Source organism: Borostomias antarcticus, assembly GCF_949987555.1.
Source record: "Borostomias antarcticus genome assembly, chromosome: 7".
NCBI lineage: Eukaryota > Metazoa > Chordata > Actinopteri > Stomiiformes > Stomiidae > Borostomias > Borostomias antarcticus.
In genome coordinates, this window is record NC_140240.1 from 24,926,758 (window position 1) to 24,942,022 (window position 15,265).

The 15,265-nt window shown below is 46.4% G+C and overlaps 1 protein-coding gene across 1 annotated transcript in view; it reads right to left on the reverse strand.

Moving 5' to 3' along the window:
* The window catches only part of nomo (nodal modulator), a 15,392-nt gene extending 10,850 nt beyond the window's left edge, over positions 1-4,542 (reverse strand). The window contains exons 1-11 of the mRNA XM_084441395.1: positions 4,360-4,542; positions 3,581-3,670; positions 3,432-3,477; positions 3,200-3,300; positions 2,472-2,578; positions 2,186-2,258; positions 1,539-1,691; positions 1,284-1,421; positions 792-881; positions 347-452; positions 40-190 (exon numbers count right to left, since the gene is read on the reverse strand). Coding sequence (XP_084297521.1) covers positions 40-190; positions 347-452; positions 792-881; positions 1,284-1,421; positions 1,539-1,691; positions 2,186-2,258; positions 2,472-2,578; positions 3,200-3,300; positions 3,432-3,477; positions 3,581-3,670; positions 4,360-4,503 — 1,199 coding nt within the window. The 5' untranslated portion in view covers positions 4,504-4,542. The remainder of the gene's footprint in view (positions 1-39; positions 191-346; positions 453-791; positions 882-1,283; positions 1,422-1,538; positions 1,692-2,185; positions 2,259-2,471; positions 2,579-3,199; positions 3,301-3,431; positions 3,478-3,580; positions 3,671-4,359) is intronic.
* Positions 4,543-15,265: the final 10,723 nt, after the last annotated feature.

The following is a 15,265-nucleotide window of genomic DNA, read 5'->3' on the forward strand; positions in this document are numbered from 1 at the left end:
AGGGTTTCCGTGGAGACGACGTGGCCAGGTGTGACTCACCCCGCGGTGATGATGTCGGGCAGCTGCGGCGTGTTGGGCGCTATCTTCACCGTGATTGGCTCGAAGAACATGAGCTCCTTGAGCGTGCGGATGGTGTAGGTGCCGGCGGTCATGTTCTCCAGACGGAACGAACCGTCCTCCTTGGAGATGACTACGGGATGGAGGGAGGTAGAGAGAGGTGTGAGATGGACAACCTCAGAGAAACATCAGGGTGTGCTCTGTTCTTCGATTAACCATCTTACTGTAATATCAAACTATTTAATATGAGTAAAGGGGGGAGGGGCCGGCTGGGGGTCGCCGTGGGTACCTTTGATCTGGTTGTTGAGGGTTACCGTGGCGTCGGGCACGCCTTCCCCCTCCGGGCTGTTCAGAACCCTGCCCGTCACCGAGAAACCCATGACCCGGAAGATAGGCTACGGAGACAGAGAGAGAGGGAGAGAGACAGAGAGAGAGACAGAGAGAGAGGGAGAGAGACAGAGAGAGGGAGAGAGACAGAGAGAGAGAGACAGAGAGAGAGAGACAGAGAGAGAGAGAGCGAGAGAAAGAGAGAGAGAGAGAGAGAGAGAGAGAGAGAGAGAGAGCACACATTACACAACCCAACCCTCACACAGGACACCTAAGCATAACACAGCACCGTGTCCCAGCTCACTCCACGTAAGCTAATTCAAACAAACTGTCCTTTTTTCAAAATTTTTAAAGGAATTTACAAAGCGGGATCCGGCGGACCGGAAGCTCGCCCACGGACGCCTCACCTCCAGCTTCAGGCTGTTGTGCTCCACCCGGAAGTCCATGCGCGAGGGCGCCACGTCGAACGTGATCCGCTCGCCGCGGTAGAACGGCACCTGAGACGGAGAGAGACGCCGCCGATTAGTGAGGCTCCGCCCCGCGGGCTCTAACAGACTCTAAAGGACACAAGGGTCCATCTAGCTCTGAGGTGCGTGTGGCTTGGGAGATAAAAGCATGCGTATGGGTATGATTTAGCCTGAGGTTTTCGTTTCACTTCATCATTCAGCCTGATCTGGCTCATCGCATTCAAAGCACCAAGATTGACCTGGCTGTTTCCAATCGAGAGATCACTATGGATGAGAGGCTTTCCAGATCCTGAATCGCATTTCGAAAATTCAGATTCAGGGGCTGGAGCGTATGATTTGGGAAGTAGCGTTAATTGACTTTTCAACAACAATACAACTCCGTTGTCATTTGTAGTGCGTTGTAACGACAGCGTCGGCCATCTTGCTTCTTACCACGGTGTACTCTCCGCTGGCCAGGGAGGGGAAGGTGAAGGAGCCGTCCTCTCTGGATAGGGCGCTGCACAGGTACACCAGGGCGTCGTCCCCAGACTCCGCCCCCTCCACCTGGGCGCCGTTGCAGCTGCTGATGTCCTAGAGAAACACACACAGAATTCAACAGTGGTCAAAACACCAGACCTGGGTCAAGTGCTAGTATTTGAAAATCCGTTTTACAGTAGGGGAGGAAGTGGAATCCGTTTTATTGTCTACCTCTTTCTTCACGGTGGCGGAGTAGAGCAGGAAGGTGACCTCCTTCATGGGCTCGCCGTCACTGCGGACCTCCCCCGAAACGTCGTACCCCCCCACCACCAGGGGCTCGGCCGCCGGGGCGTTGGCGTTGGACACATGCACCGTCGTGGCGCTCTGCGGGGGACGACGTGACAGAATCAGTCAGTTCAAGATACGCCACACAAAAGCTTTATGCGGCCTTTTTTGAGGTTATACATTTACATTTCATTCCATTCTGAATGTATACTTCAATAAATAATAGGGGTGGGTCCAATTAATCGATTAATCGTTCATGACGGTTGATTTTTGGTCACTAATCGATTTTGGTCAAATATTAGTTATTAAATGTTTTTCATTCAAATAATGTCCTTTAAAAAAATATTTTAATTCAACTGAACCCTAATGTCGTGCATAATCCATTCTGTAGCGTTATATTGACTGGAATTTGGGCTTAATTACATCGTCAAAATCAATGAAATGGTCTTTACTCATACCACCCACTGATTAATCGACTATGATTGGGTTATGCACATCCGTAATAAATAACGTATACTGTATACTTGAAGGTTATATACACGCCCATTAAAGTCCCGGTCATCCTCGAGGTGGTCCAACATGGAGGCACTAACCTGCTCCAGAGTCCAGGACGGATGGGATGCGGTGATGTCATAATTTCCAGGAAGTACTTTGAAGAAGGTATACCTGTAAAACGCAGCCCAAAGCGTTGTGAGTCAAGTCTTCCGAGTCTATAACCGCGGGCATACATTCAGAATCTTCACACGCAAAGAACGCTTGGTGTTGAATAACAGTGCATCGTTTCAACTTTAAGTCAATGTATAGAGATGTTGGAAGCTAAAAGGCTAACGAAGGCTAGTGAAAGTGCCGTTGGTTTCTTGATGAGTGTTGCTGTCTTACTTGCCACCAGGCTGAGTGACGACAGTCTGCAGCGTCTCGCCTGTTCCCCCTCTGCTGAGCCTCACTTCCACTCCGACCGGGCCCAGGAGATGGCCCTTACTCAGGACCTGGGAAACACACACACATACACACACACACAAACACACAGGATTGGCTGCCACATCATAGCATCAGTGTTACAAGTTCTAACAAGGTCTAACTCAGAGCTGTTTCTTCTGAAGAAGCATTCTGAGTCCGTTCCAGAACAGAAAAAGGGACTAAGTGTCCACCGACGAGCTGTATTTTAGCTGGCGCTGTTTTCTCGTTGTTTACAATGGGTAATGAGCTCTAGGGCGCTACAGACGAGAGCAGTGTTCCAAGCGCCTTAGTGCCATGAGCTCTCAGCTTTTTTTTGCAGTTGAAAAAAGTTGAACTTTTTGGTTTAGAGTGCAGGTTATAAAAGACTTCTGACGACGACAACGGTTGTTTCTTGGCAAACTGCAGAGACGGCAAATGCTAGCACTAGCGAACATTACCCAGCTAACTTAACTTGGCTAGTTAATCTGCATTCTGCAAAAACACAATACTCGTTGCCAACGTAGGTGTAAAACATCGGTAGCCTAGCCAGCCCTTAACTCCAGCTCTAGTGCGCTCTAAGCAGCTGTGAGCTTGGCGTTGTTCAGCTACATACAGTCCGCCGGTGAACACACAGCCTAAGGCCTGAATCCAGGACATAAACAGCTGCTCACCGTCCCAGAGACAGAGAAGCCAGTGAAGACGAAGTTGATGTCCTGCTCCTTGGTGCAGATGTCATTAACCCCGTCCACACGGAGCTCAACACTTGTGGGCTCTACAGGGACACACACACACACACACACACAGAATGTTGATCAGACTAGCCTAATAAAGCGACTAACAGAAATCTGTTAAAAGAATGGAAAAGGGTTCTAGTTTAAAATCATGATCTTAGAGGGCCCTTACCAAAGCTCCAGCCAGGAGGGGGCTCAATCTTTAGGGTATAATCTCCCTGTAAACACAGAAGAGTCAAATTGTACCCTCTGCGGATGAGTCACATCGAGGAACTAGATTGCTGCAATAATAACGGCATTTTCCCCCCTTAATCGACTTACCTTGTCATAGAGAGGGATCATGAAGTAGCCATTGATAGGAGCACAGTCCGTCTGGTATTTCAAGGACCCTTGTTTTGTGTACAGTTTAATCTGTAGGAAAGGAGATTGGTGTTTATAGTCAAAACAAAAATTGACAGAATATACAGATTTTTAATTTGTGTGTGTATTTTGGGTGCAAAATAGGGCAACAATTGGGTGCACCAGCTGCCATTACGAATTTAGTGCTACCAAGTTTGATTTAGCTTCAGATTATTTGACTTGCACAGTAGTTTAACTAATTTGCTAATCTAATTAACGGTCTTCAACTGTGAATGGTCCCCCCACTATAAGTAAGGTCACCACCTAGTAAGCACGGAGGGATTTAAGGCATATAGCTAGCTAGCCCTAGTCTGGGCAGCTCAGGGGCAAGCCAAGCAGCAAGCACTAAGTGTGTAACGCTAGCTAAATGGACTCTGTTCATTCAGGGTCGGTTCAGCAGTCTGTTTTCAACCAGTTGGCTTCAAGCTTGCTCACTATCACTGATCTTATCTTAACACTTCCGAGCTACTGCTATCTAGCTAGCAGCACCCCGACTTATTGGTGCAGTAAGCTCAATAAGGCATACTTATAGGCTCCTGGAAGCACAATGCGAATGAGGGTCAATGTAGGCGAACGTTTGCAAGCTAGCTTAGCTAACATTAGCTAAGTTGATGATGCTAGCTGTTTCATTCAAACTCAAGGCTGGACACGGACCCCCCATCCGGCTTCCTACTCTGGCTAGGCCGTCTCTGCTCTCTCACCTCGATCAGCGAGTAGTTGATTTCCACATCGGATTTCACAAATCCGCCGCAAGCTACCACGATGTCGTCCGCCGACACGATGCCGAACTGGCAGCAGAACAGGCCGAACAGGACCCAGACCGCCCGGACGGTCACTACGAACATTTTGGCAGAGAGATGTACTCGATCCGAACAGCACGCTGCCTCCGGTTCCGTACTGAGCTGTCAACGGCGGAGTCGAACAGTCACAATCTTTCGACTAATATTGGGGATATCGACCTCTAATGGTGTGGAGGGGAACGGTAGATTCAAGTTTAAACCAAGCCCCCAGGCATTGAAGCCACCATGGGTTATGAGGCCAAACTCGGTATTGCAAGTCACGTGACGGCATGCGGCCCAAAAGCCTTATTTCTACCAGAAGTGGATTATAATAGATAGGGCTGGAAGAGGAAAATAACATTTTTCTGGGTGTCATTCAGCATCATGAGACCCATCTAAAAAATATGAAGTTTTAACTCATTTACCTTTTTTGGGGGGGGGGGGGGGGAGCCACCAATACCTGTACCGAGCCAATTTTAGAAATATGCTGTGAACAAGCCTCGGGGACACTGGGCGTGCGTTCATGAGTCCTGCGAACTCAGAGGAAAACACGTCACCATAGGAAGACCCGCCCTACTCTGCCTCTGATTGGCTAGTTTAAGGGAAGTAATGTTTAATGATGTCGGCCAACTATATTAGCCAATAGCTCCATGCTTTTAGCAATCAACCTGCTATATAAATGATCGTGAAATGTGGTTACTTTACGAAATCGTTGGAAAAGATCTAGAGGATACGTTCATGGAACGTCAAGAACATTTCTATTTTAACCTAAGTGGAACTTTTAAAATGTTCCCAGAACGGTAAGGGAACGTTGCTATTAGTATTATAGTAACCTTTAGAAAACGTTCCTTGCAAACCTAAATATAACCTACAAAGTACGTTCATGGAACGTCAAGAAAACTTTTCATTTTAACCTTGAGAACCAAGATGTAGAACGTTTTGCTAACGTTCACATAACCAAAAAATAAAGTTCCCAGAACGTTCTGGGAACCAACATTTGTTTGCTGGGGGGTAAGTGGGTCAGTGTTGAATAACTTAGCTAACATTAGTGTACCTAATGTTACATTTTGTTATATTAACGGCAACTAACTGATTTGATACTGTATATAGGCTAGCAAGTAGCTATGCTAACGGTAGCTAATGCTAATGGGCTAGGGTTAGCGTTAGCTAATGCTAACATTAGCTAATCCTAACGTTAGTTAGTGAATGCTAACGTTACGTTTGGAGGTTTCAGATGTATTTCAATTTTAACTTAATGTTGAGCATGCTCAATGTGACATTGTTCATACATTGATTAGTCTGTAATCTTGTGTTCTGGCGTTATTTAGCTAGTGGGCTGATGCTTGCATCCATGTAGTGTCACAACCCCGAGACGTTCCTGGGGGCTTGGTGAGAGCCAGCTACAAACCTTGGCTGGTCATTAGCTGGTATTGCTAGATTTACCAGGTGGCCTAGCCCACCTGTCTTGTCAGTCTCCCCGTGACTGTCAGTCTTAAGGGGGCGTAACGGTGGGACCTTGTCTCACTGCTGCTTGCGGCTGTAATTTGATTTTATTACACATTTTATTGCACAAAGTCTCTTAGTTCACGCAGCTGATTAACGTGTATCAGGATACAATAGAGATTCGCAGGCCAAGAATGTTCAGAGACTTTATTCTCACATGAAATGAAAAACATAAAACAAGCACACACTGAATAAATACTAACACCCACATAGCCACCCACCTGGTAAAGACACACATGGTGGTGGATGATAACATATGTGTACGTGCTGAAGAAAAGGACTGGCTACAGTAATAATAAACAGCTCTGGTATACTGGATGTGTGGAGAGGTGTCATCTCAATAGACTGAGCTGTCCCAGCGGCATTGACATGATGTAGGTAGGTAGGGTGGGTGGGTAGATGGACACGTAGGTAGGTAGGTAGCTGGGTAGGTGGATGGGTAGGTGGGTAGGTAGGTACTGTAGTTGCAAAGGAAGGTGTTGGTCGTTCATTGTGGGGTTATTTGTTATGTCCTGAAGGGGTCCTAAATGGGGTCAACTATTGGCTCTAACTGTCTGCCAGACCTGGATACCTTAGACCTTTCGCCCTTGCAGGGAGAGACACCGCTAGATGCCACAGGGTTGGATAGGTGGGAAGACACCAAGGGGGCGTGGCCGTTTACTCTACTCACCGTTGAGAACGGCGGTTTGGTAGACGAGGCTGTGTTAGACGCCATCTTAGCCAGACAGTCCGAGCTGGAAGTGGGCATTCCTGGAAAGACTTTTTCCCACCGATTGTGAAAGTTCCTCCAACAGAGATCCTGCTTCCTGTCGTGGTGTGGGACAAGAGGCCTTTCCTGGTGAAGCGCTTCAAAGATGGCACACTTTCTTTTGAAGGCTTCAATAGAGGCACGACTTGCTTTGATAAGCGGGTCTGCAACACAGTCAGTATGATGACCTATCTCGTCACTGCTGGTCACCTGTTTGAGCCTGTCTGGCAGCAGCCTCCCAATAATGCAGACCATCCGAACGGCTCGTCTCCACAGCCTGAGAACGCGCCTCCGACGGAAACAAACCTCCAGTTCCTGCAGCCAGGGGGCTTTGGGTGAGGGTTTACTGTTCAGCTTTGACTGTTCCTTTGACCTTTCGCCCTTGTATGGAGAGACGGACTCGCCGACACCACTGGACGCCACGGGGGAGGATGGTTGGGTAGACCCCATGGGGGCGGGGCCATTTCCTCTACTCACAGTTGAGAACGGCAGTTTGGTAGACGGGGCTGTGACTGGCACCCTCTTCACCAGACAGTCTGAGCTGGACGTGGCGGTACCCAGGAAGGCTTCTTTCCACTTCCTTTTAAAGTCCCTCCGACTGAGACGCAGCACCAAATCCCGCCCCCAGTCGACCTGGGCTGAGGGCGGAACGTTCCGCTCAGATTTGCCCTTTGAACCTTCTCCCTTGGGTGCAGAGAAGGGTTCGGCAACTGCGCCAGACAGCACGGCAGTGGGGCTGTCTGCTCCACTCACCCCAGACCTGGCAGACACCAGAGAGGGCAGGCTAGTCTTGGTCATTAACAATGGTGGTTTGATAGCTGGAGCTGTGTCAGATGGGCCTGTGACAGATGAGACATTGACCGACGCCCTGTTCACCAGAGAGTCTGAGGGGGAAGTGGCCGTCCCCAGGAGGTCTCCTTCCCACTTCGTGCGAAGGTGCCTCAGACAGCGACGCTGCACCTGACCCCGCGCCCAGTCGGCCTGGGCTGAGGGCGGAACGTTCATCTCAGATTTGCCCTTTGACCCGTCGCCCTTGGTTGTAGGGAAAGGTTCGGGGACGCTGTCAGACATCACAGGGGCGGAGCCTCGACCCGTCTTAGACACCAGGTCTTCTTCACCGTCCCCCGGATCCCAGGAGACAGAATCTGGATCGTCTGGTCCTCGACAGTCAAGGCTCGCATTCATCTTAATTGGCACTTCCAAACGGCCAAGTGTCAGCTGGGCACTTAAGAGATAGAATAAAGTAAAATAAACTAAAATGACTTTTGATGATTTCAATACACATATGTATTATCGAAATGCATCATGCCACACATTATACACATAAACACACATCTCTGTCTCTCACTCACACACACTGTTATGGATACTGAAAAAATCATTAGAAACTTACCAATCAATGTCTTCACGGATTTCATCCTAATTTATAAAGGAAATACCAGATGGATATTGAGGTCATTAGGCTTCACAAAGACAGAGCAACTTCTGTAATCATTTGATTTCTGAATTATTACAAGTACAATGAAACTTTGATTACCCACCTTAGTGTTTCCTTGGCTATTTCTCCATTGACCTAGCCAGGACACTATCAGGACCAAGGAGAGACCAATCAAAACTCCCCAGCAGATCAGGACCAAGGAGACACAAATCAAAACTCCCCAGCAGGGGAGTGTCACATCAAGATCTAACAGAGGTGGCTCATTCTGGAGCGTCGCCTCAGCAGGACCTTGGCTGCTTGAAATTAGAACCCTCATTAGGGTTCTAAAAAGAGAACTCGCGAGCATATTGGTAAAGCTACATCTTTAGCCACGGCTGGACTGGCCATGTGGCGGTGGGCCGGACCTACTTGTGGGCCGATCTAAAAAAAATAAAATAATTGTTTTTCTTTGGGGGCTAACGAACGGCCCATAGAGCAGGGACAGCGGCCCATTGGTCCATTTTCTATACTGACACTGGGCTGGCCTAATCATATGTAGGCCCCACCCCTCCCTCTGTTAGTTTCAGGTGTCATTTGCGTGGGCCGTTAGAGAGCCAAAAGTCAGTGGATGGAGAAAGATGTATAAGGACAAGTATAGTAAACCAAAGCGCAAGGGGGGCGCAGAGAAATTACGAGCTAAAAAGATTAAAAGTCTTGAGGCGATGCTGCAACATGTGCAAAAATGACTGATATGTTTGCGCCAGGGGCTGCTTCAACGTCTACAGCCTCAGCCGACGTTGTGCAGCAACACCATGTTGAACACGAACTTGAAGGAGAGGTGGCTGGTGGCCGAGAGCAGGACAGGGAAGCCGAGGAGGGACAGAGACATGACAGGGCCGAGGAGGGACAGAGACATGACAGGGCCGAGGAAGGACAGAGTGAGCAGGAGGAGTGTGCAGTTGAAACGGTAAGGAAATATAGCTGAAAGCTAAAAAAGCTATAGCTAAATATGAATATGGGTGACGGCTATCTGCTGGCTAGCGCCAGCTAGCATTAGCTAGGTACAGCTAGCTAGCATTATCTAGCTACCCACCTCCCTGCCAAGCACATCGGGTCGTAGCTAGCTACGTTTGAGCTAGCTAGCGTTAACACTTTGTCTAGGCCAGCCAGATAACGTCAGTACTAGTAGTGCTAACTTTAGCACGTTAGCTTGGCAATTAGCACTAGCGCTATTACTAACGTTATCTATTCTGGCCTAGCCTAGCAGTGTTGCTGCTGCTGGGCTACTTAATGTTATATCTTCGAAGAAAAAGAGGAGCAGGCTAACGTTAGCTGTGTGTGGCCATGGTCCAAAATTAACCCTAGCCATTTACTAGCCAATGGCTGGCTGCTAAAAATCTATTGGTAATGGATAATTTACCAGCCAGTTGACTGGTGAGCCTAGCTCCTTTCAGGACTGTTACTAAGGGGCTAGGTTAAAAAAGTTAGTTTTGGACCCTGCTAGTACATTACTACTGTTATGCACACACTATAATATTGATTGAGGATCACATGTGAGACCAAGATAACATGCTAAATAATAATAAGAGCAAATTGGACACAGACACTGTCATTGACAAAGTGTCAGAGAAGAGTGAGCTACTGAGGAAACTCATAGTAAGTTGATATGAAATTGTTGTTATTATTATAAAATTATTCATAATAATGTAGCAGCTTTTTAGACTGAAGATAGTGTGATCATGTGACTCATTATTACCCCCCCTCCCCTGTCTCTCAAAGGATGCCCGGCCCTAACTTGTGTGGTTCATTGTCCATTGTTGATGAGGGTATTCAGAGGGCCATGCAGCCTTTTCCACTAAGTAAGTATACAATACATGCAACTATGTTTTTATATTTTCTAGAATCTGTCATTTAATCATTTATAATTTAAAAATTATCATTGATCATGTCTCATCTTTCTCTCACTCCCCCCCCCCCCTCTCTCTCTGTCAGGATATTATTGTTGAGCGTATCCAGAGGGTCATGCAGCCTTTTCCAGTAAAGATAAAGGTATTATGATCATGTAATTACCAGTACTGTGATCAACTCAATCAATTATAATGTCTCAGTCTCACCTTTCTCTCTGTCTCCCCTTTTCTCCCTCTCTCTCTAGCAAAGGTTGCCCTCATTTGTTTGAAAAGAAGCACTTTGCTTTTAACTGTAGTGGACTTCACAGGCATCCTTTTTTATGTAAGTAGTGAGTTTACAATCTATGCAACTGCTTACATTTTCTAGAATATATTGTTACTATCTGAATCTATAGTTTATCTCACTTATCGTGTCTCATCTCTCTTCCTCCCTCTTTCTCACTCAGGATGCCATTGTTGATGAGGGTATTCAGAGGTCCATGCAGCCTTTTTCCAGTAAGTAAGTATACAATTCATGCAACTCTGATCATCTGAATCTGTCATTTAATCATGTATGACTTATCATTGATCATGTCTCATCTCTCCCTCTCTCTCTCTCTCTCCCCCCCTCTCTCTCTATCTCTCTCTCTTTCTCTCTCTCTCTCTCTCTCTCTCTCAGGAGATGCCATTATTGTTGAGGGTATCCAGAGGGCCATGCAGCCTTTTTTACTAAGTAAGTATCAAATACATGCAACTATCTCTCTACATTGTTCTCAATTGAAGATACTGGACCAGTACTGTGATCATTTAACTTGCATATTTAAAGGGGCCGCAAGGATTTGGTACTGGTGGGTGGTGTCCGACCGATTGTGGTGGGCTGGTCTCGGCCAAAAATGCCAGGGCCGATTTTTTGTCCCAGTCCAGCCCTGTCTTTAGCAACATGCCAATCTCATCGCAAACAAAGCACTGACGCTTGTCCACTTGTTACAGCTTTATATACCTTGCGGTTACGTGTAAATGTCACGTCATACGAACACCCGTGATGTCACAGACCGGATAGGAATCGCAAACACCGCACTGACGCTTGTCCACTTGTTACAGCTGGATATACCTTGCCGTTACGTGTAAATGTCACGTCATACGAACACCCGTGATGTCACAGACCGGATAGGAGAGTGACTTGACGGAGATCCAGGCGGCCAACTAAATGAAGTATATGTTGGGCTACATTGTAATAGATTTACACTATTTTCTTTTAGCCTACTACAATTAATAGATAACATCGCGAAGATCGTTTCACGAAAATTAAGGACACGTAAAGAGAACGGTAGCCTATATGTGACACATCAGCCACTCTCAGCTGGAAGGGTATCCCCCAATATTAAACTGTCACTCAACAGTAGTGAGCTACCTATTTAATACACGCCCACATCCAGAATCAAATAGGAGCGCTTAAAAGGTTGGTCGGATAACAGCCGATGTCTCCATAGTGATGTCATTCAGCGCTACTGTCGCTTAATTGTCCACGTTTTCGATAGAGATGGGTAAGCATTATTGGCGATATTAAATGAGGATAATCGATCTCTATGAATCATTTATGTAGCCAGTGCCACCTTGTGGCTGCGGGTAGCAGCCCCTAAAGACATAAATGAGCGATAGGCAGCCACAGAAAAATAGCGAATAGTTCCGGCCGAGAGGAAAGGGCAGGTGCACACCCTTGTTACGCTCATGCATGGAGGTATAATATAACCGCTCATGGCGGAAATGTTTGCCGAAGCTGTTCTACGGCGTCGTTGTGGAGTCTGTTTGACGCCTGATTAGGATTGGTATTGTACCGTTGAGTCCAGCATAGCAGGAAGCGACAGATTCCTTCTGCTGCTCTTACTGTTGAGTCCCTTATGATAGCATTAAAGTTTATTTTTTCTGGTATAATGTATTCTAGTCCGCCTGGCATCTGTGGCTGGTATTGAGGCAAAATATCTGGGGTTGCCTCTGTGGGCGGACTAGTTTATTTTCATTATTTGTGTTGTTTGTTTTTGTGTTGTTAGTCGCCACTTCCCCCAGAGCCGTAGGCCTACAGGGTGAGCTGTGCGCGAGGAGAGCTGGATGGCTGGATAGACGCAAGAGAATCTTGACACTGTGTGTGTGTGTGCATACTAGCCTTTGTGGCATCTGATTATCAGCGTGTTTTGTTCCAGTGTGGATTGCTCACGTGTGACAAGTGTGAAACAGTTTGGAGTGGTGTGCGGTGAACTAAATGGTAAATTTATTTTGTTATACCCAGTCAGAAGGTCCCCTCGGCCTGTATCCTCAATAAACCTTGGCACTTTATTAAATATTGTTCATCTTGCTCTTTTTTTACTGTGCGGCGCAAGTTGAGGCTTGCTACATTTATATTCAAGGACGTTTGGTTACTTTGAAGACTACTCGTAGCAGCATTGAAAGGAGCCCAAGACAGAGGCGCTCCACTACGCTCCTGAACCCCATGAATCCGGTGAGAGATAGTGTCACCGTGATCGAGGCCGATTAAAGCCCTCACGGGTCCTGTAATTCTATTTATAAAGCACTTTGAAGGACAATCTCAAAGTGCTGACAAAACGGTTTAGTTAGCCTACTTGTCTTGTTTCGTTATCATAAGGCCTAGTTAGTAGAACGGTAGCCTATGTGACACATCAGCCACTCTCAGCTGGAAGGGTATCCCCCAATATTAAACTGTCACTCAACAGTAGTGAGCTACCTATTTAATACACGCCCACATCCAGAATCAAATAGGAGCGTTTAAAAGGTTGGTCGGATAACAGCCGATGTCTCCATAGTGATGTCATTCAGCGCTACTGTCGCTAAATTGTCCACGTTTTTGATAGAGATGGGTAAGCATTATTGGCGATATTAAATGAGGATATCGATCTCTATGAATCATTTATATTCGAGGACGTTTGGTTACTTTGAAGACTACTCGTAGCAGCATTGAAAGGAGCCCAAGACAGAGGCGCTCCACTACGCTCCTGAACCCCGAGTGCACAGCCCATGAATCCGGTGAGAGATAAGGTGTCACCGTGAGGCCGATTAAAGCCCTCACGGGTCCTGTAATTCTATTTATAAAGCACTTTGAAGGACAATCTCAAAGTGCTGCCAAAACGGTTTAGTTAGCCTACTTGTCTTGTTTCGTTATCATTAGGCCTAGCCTACCTCAATTCCCGAATAGCCACTAACCCAACCCATCTTAACATTAGCCCAACCTAATTTAGCTACAACATTTGATGAAGACCGTTTACAGACCAGGGCTATGGATGTAGGAGCACCCTACTGTATACTAATGAAAACTGGCCATTTCTCATTCACGTGATCATCGTTAAAATGTATGAATTCATTGTTTAGTCATGGCAGCCAACAGCTGCAGCAGCCTAGTCTTACCACATGATTCATCATAACACGGATGGACTTACAGCAGAATTAGTAGGCCTACATTTATTCAACATCACAAAATTGCATTTGAATCAAACTTTGTTCTTCTCTCTCTCTCTCTTGCTCTCCCATCTTCTCTCTCCCCACTAATCTCTCCCTCCGTCTCCCCGTTACTCTGTCTCGCACTCCCGCACCCCCTCAACCCTGCTCACTCTCCAGAACCTGGCCCACGCCAAACACCACCTCACCACCAAGGAGATACTCTGTAGGGAACACATCCAGCAGAAGACCTAAAACCTAAAACACTGCTAAGAGGCACAGAGGTCATTTGACATTTCAGTTTTGCGCTTTGAAACGGATGCATGAGGAAAGGCGTTTGATAACTGGAAATGTTTGATCCAGTGACGTTACATCTGCAATCAGGGTAATATGTAAGACTAATGCTGCAGGTGAAAACAGTCTTTTATTGTCGTCTGTTCCCCCCTGGGCACAGTGGGCCAACGCTCACTCAGACATCGGAGACGGGGAACATGCAGACAGTGGTCCAGGATGACAACATCACTCTGTGTCTGTGGGCCGACATCAACAAGAACCCAAGGCATGTCTGTCGCTTTTCTCCTTCACCTCCTACCTGTTTCAACTCACCTCTCCTTTTTGAAACTACTGAAGATTACTGAGCAACAGCTAGAGCTGTGACAGTCTCTCTCTCTCTCTGACTCTCTCTATCTCTCTCTCTCTCTCTCTCTCTCTCCTTCTCTCTCCCTGCATGTCCTCCAGGTTTAATGAGTTCGAGGAGGTGGGCCTGGGCTTGGAGCTGCCCAAGCAGCTGGCCATGAGTGACATCGCTGTAAGAATCCTGCACAGCCACAACAACTATCTGTCTACTTGGCCAAACTCCTGCATTGGTTCTCAACCTTTTTGGAGCTCTGGACCCCTAGCATATTTTGAAAAATCCTGAATCCTGACCCCCCCCCCCACCCCTAGCCTGGGTCCAGACATTTGAATGTGCCCACTCCACCAAAGTTAACTGGTTCTTGAAGATCTCAAAGGAGTGTAGCGAGGTGACATTCTGTCTGATATCAGGCTACCCCACATCGCCTCCCGACAACAATATATATTATTTCTAAAGCCATGACAGTCATTTCTATTGTATTCGTATTTAACTTTAATTATCTTAACAGTTTCAAGCTTTTATCCCCACACTTTTTTTTTACATCACTAAAAGTACAACTTTTACACATGTTATGGTATCCATGACACTTAGTTTGCCTATCTGTTTAAATGATTATTTGTTTATAGCATTTCAAGAATGAGTGAGTTAGCTCAGTTAATGGGAGAGTTCTGAATGCATGCAAATAAGGTTCATTGATTCATTTTAAAACAGTAAGTCTACATTTGTTGTAACATTTTTGTCATACAATATTATTTTAACATATTTTGGATACATTTAACCAAAATGAATTATTTAGAAATAAAAATAAAAAGTAAACAATTTTCCCATGGACCCCTGTAATTATGCCAGGGACCACAGGGGTTCCATGGACCCCTGGTTGAGAAACACTGACCTATGAAAACTACATTTCGTTCATAGACCAGTGCTAGACACCTACTGTATTGTGAAAATTGGCCATTTCTCATTCATGTGATCATTGTTCAAATGTATGAGTGTTCAGTCATGGCAGCCTAGTCTTACCACGTGACTCATCATAACACGGATGGATGCACTTCGACCACTACTGTTTTTTTTGTATACCTCCATGGTGTTGCCTCGCGTCAACAGGCTCTCTTTGGTTTCCGGTCTAGAGAAACCTAGTCTCGCCAGTTGCTACGAATTAGAATATAATAACATGGACATATCGAACAAAGCAG